The 3,340-nt window shown below is 55.7% G+C and overlaps 1 protein-coding gene across 3 annotated transcripts in view; it reads left to right on the forward strand.

The window, feature by feature from the left end:
- ZSWIM8 (zinc finger SWIM-type containing 8) overlaps positions 1 to 3,340 on the forward strand; it is a 92,335-nt gene that overhangs the window by 84,487 nt on the left and 4,508 nt on the right. For 2 of the 3 annotated variants that reach the window (XM_014523525.2, XM_006016268.3), the window contains one exon: positions 665 to 838. In XM_014523525.2, coding sequence (XP_014379011.1) covers positions 665 to 838 — 174 coding nt within the window. The remainder of the gene's footprint in view (positions 1 to 664; positions 839 to 3,340) is intronic. The other variant, XM_014523532.2, reaches the window with a different exon arrangement.

The following is a 3,340-nucleotide window of genomic DNA, read 5'->3' on the forward strand; positions in this document are numbered from 1 at the left end:
CCCCCACTTTTTTGCAACACCGTTTCTCCTGTACAAGGTATAGCCATCTATACCTGTGGTCCAGTTATAGGTGGTGTCCCACCAGGTCTCTGTTATCCCTATGAGATCATAATCATTACTGTTTAGGAGTAGGGGCAGCTCCTTCTGTTTGTTGCCCAGGTTCCTGGCATTTGTGTAAAGCCAAGCGAGCTTGCCATCAGCGGCCCAGGTTTCTCTGCACTCCTGGAAGAGCCCCATCTCTGGGGTGGGGTAGGAGTTTGTTTCCGTGTACAGCCTGACCTGATGGTTTGGTGGCTGGTGGGCTTACACCAGAGATTATCCGCCCTTCCCCCGGTGAACTTAGTTTAAAGCCTGATCAAGCAGGTCAGCCATTCTGGCTGAGAAGAGCTTCTTCCCTGTGCGAGTGAGGTGAAGGCCATCCTTTCCCAAAAACTCTCTGGCTCTCTGAAGTGTGGGCTGTGGTCATAGATGTCGAAGCCTTCATGATGGCACCAGCACTGCAGTCTTCTGTTTACTTCCTGATGTCTTCTCATCTGTCAGCCGGCTTCAGTTAAAGGAGTCAGTGTGTTGCTGCAGCTGGGTTATCAGAACAGTGTGGAGGCAGCAGTGGGGATGTGTGGAGCTGGGCTTGTGCCCTAATGCTGCTGTGTTTTTTCCTCTCCAGTAGGAAGCGTCCATGCGGGGTCAACCTTCCCAGCAATTCAAGGGGCTTCCTTGACAACACTGTCCTCCCAGCCCAACTCCCTTGTTACAGGGGGCTTTCCTGCCGAGGATGAACAACACAGCCAACCTGTGAGCCCTCAGGGCCTGCACTACCTCCACTCTGCCTACCGAGTTGGTAAGGACAACCAGTTGGGGCTCCCCTGGCCCTCGACGGATTTGGGCCAGAGCTGCAGGAGACTCTCACCACTGTATGGTCATTCCTTTCTGCACCTATCTGGTGGCGATGGCAGCATGGTGCCGTGGACAAGGCTGGGTCACTGTCGCATGCTGATGGAGGAAAGGCAGTTTCAGGCTGGGGCAACATTTCTATTGTTACCCCAGATTGGCAGCGAACTAGCTAGCTAGAGGGAGAAGAGTCTGAAGCAAGCAGCTTAGGAGCAGCCTTATAATTTCCTAGCAAGTCTGGGGCAAGGAGTTGGGTGGATCATGTAGAGAGGTGTGTGGAACCTCCTGAGCAGTCAGTCACGAGAGGGAGGAGAATTCCATTCCTACTCCTGGAGGGGTCACATGGCATGTGCAGTCCTCCCCCTGAGCTGGCAGGGGTGCCACAGTAATACCACTGGGGTCTTTGGAGGAGGAGAATGCTGGTGCCAGCCCAACCAGGAGCGGAACTTATTTTGTGCTGTGGGTAGGTAATGGCCATATGCATTCCCAGTCTAACTGGTTACAACAGCAGGCAGAAGGCAGGTAGGTTTGCACCTTGTAGACAAAATCAGCGATAGCATAAGCTTTCCAAAGCAGTGGCTGGCTTCATCAAAGGCTGTGAAAAGACAAAAATAACTAAGTAAGCAGTCTCTGCCTGGTCTGCACTGGCCATAGTGTCAGTGCCCCAGGATTTGTGCGTGATCATAAGTTACTCCAACCTTTCATCACTGCATCAATTTCCTGCCCTCCAGGCTGTATCCTCAGTGATAGGTAGGGCAAATGGGACAGATGACTGGGGCAGGGAGAGTGAGGGTAGATGTGGGACAAGGAGTGGAAGGAATGGTGCCTGGAAGCAGTGACTTAAGGAGGGCGCTGTGGGGGAGAAAGTACTCATCAGCCAGGAACAGAGGGTGGTTAGATGTGGAGGCAGCATGAGGACAGGCACCCACTTGCAGGGGCAGAAGAAGCTAGCATTGCACTGAGGCATAAGGTAAGGGAACAGGGTGGCATGGAGGCTATATCTTGTCACGGAGCTGAGCACCAGGGATATCAAGGGAAGATTAGGGACAAGGTCCATCATATGCTAGGTTTAAGGATTGGAACCATAAACAGAGCACCCAGACCTTCCTCTTGCAGTTGAGCTTGTTTCTTCGGTTTGCTTTGTGCTGCAGGTGGACCACTAGCGCAGGGGTGGATAAAATACAGCCCCTGGGCTGGATCTGGCCCATGGAGGGACTTTCTCCAACCTGTGGCAGGTCCCTCAGTCCCACCTGGCCCAGGTATCGTCCTGCCTGTGGCGCATCCCACTGCCCCATGGACACGCAGCAGGGCTGGGGTGGCTCCACAGCAGGACTGCCTTTCTAGGCAGCCCAGGAAGTGGCAGCTCCTTCTGGCTGCTGCCGATGCTGACCTCAGCCCTATAGTACTGTCAGGGACCTGCACACAGAGCCCTGATCCCAGCCCACCCCACGCCTACTCCGGACTCAGCCCAACAGAGCGGACCAACTCCAGATCAGCCAGATCCGACACGCACAGCCCTGACCTCAGCCTACCACGTGCCTGTTCCAGACATACTCGCTCATACTGAGGGGCAGCAGCAGCGGTGGTGGCTGGGCAGAATCTTCTGCTTGGCGTGAAGGAAAAGCAGCCCCTCCCCTTCGCTGCTGTTAGACTCTTCTTGCTACAGTCACTTGGAGCCTGTGCCTGGCCTGCCCCACTGGGCAGTCCAGAGGCAGCTGTGACAGTGGTGGAGAGGAGCCGCAGGGTAGCTCGGGCATGGGCTCCGGGTGGCTGCAGCAAAAAGGGCCCAGAGGCGGTGTGGGGGGAGGAGCTACGTTTTACCCACACCAAGCAGCAGCTTTTGCCTGGCTGCTGATGCTGCTCAGCGTGGGCTGGCAGGCATAGGGCAGGCCGGAGGTTGGTGCCTGTGCGTGCAGATTCTAGTTGGTTTGCTCTGGCCAGGGTAAGTCTTGAGTGGGTGTGGCAGGCCAGGTCTGCCAGTGGTGGGGAGGAGCTGCAAGGCATGCAGTGTGTGGTGGGGGGGAGTTGCTAACTAGCTTGTGGCAGCTCCCCAGAACTGCCTGTGTGGCCCACGTGGCCAAATCATTGCCTACCCTTGCACAAGCAGAACTCTTAGAACTTGCTGCTAGGACCCGAAACTGATAGCTCAGTGCTGTGAGCAGCTGGCCTGCCAGTGGAGCTTCCTTCACAGCACTGCTGAACAGACCACTATATAGGGCACCCCAGCCCTTGGCTTGGGACTAGTATGGGGTGGCTGATTCCCCTCCATCAGACCTCTTTGCCTGCAGGCTGCTTCATTTCTCTCTTGTGGACTGTTTGCCCCCAAGGGCGTGACCTGTCAGACTGGGGCACTGTAATAGAGCTGGAGCAGCTGGTGGTGAATGGGTGTGAGGGCAGTGTCTCCCTGGGGCAGGCTGCGTCTTCCTGCTTGGGTGAGCTGCTCTTTGTTCCT

This window comes from Alligator sinensis, unplaced genomic scaffold, assembly GCF_000455745.1.
Source record: "Alligator sinensis unplaced genomic scaffold, ASM45574v1 scaffold109_1, whole genome shotgun sequence".
Taxonomy (NCBI): Eukaryota; Metazoa; Chordata; order Crocodylia; family Alligatoridae; genus Alligator; species Alligator sinensis.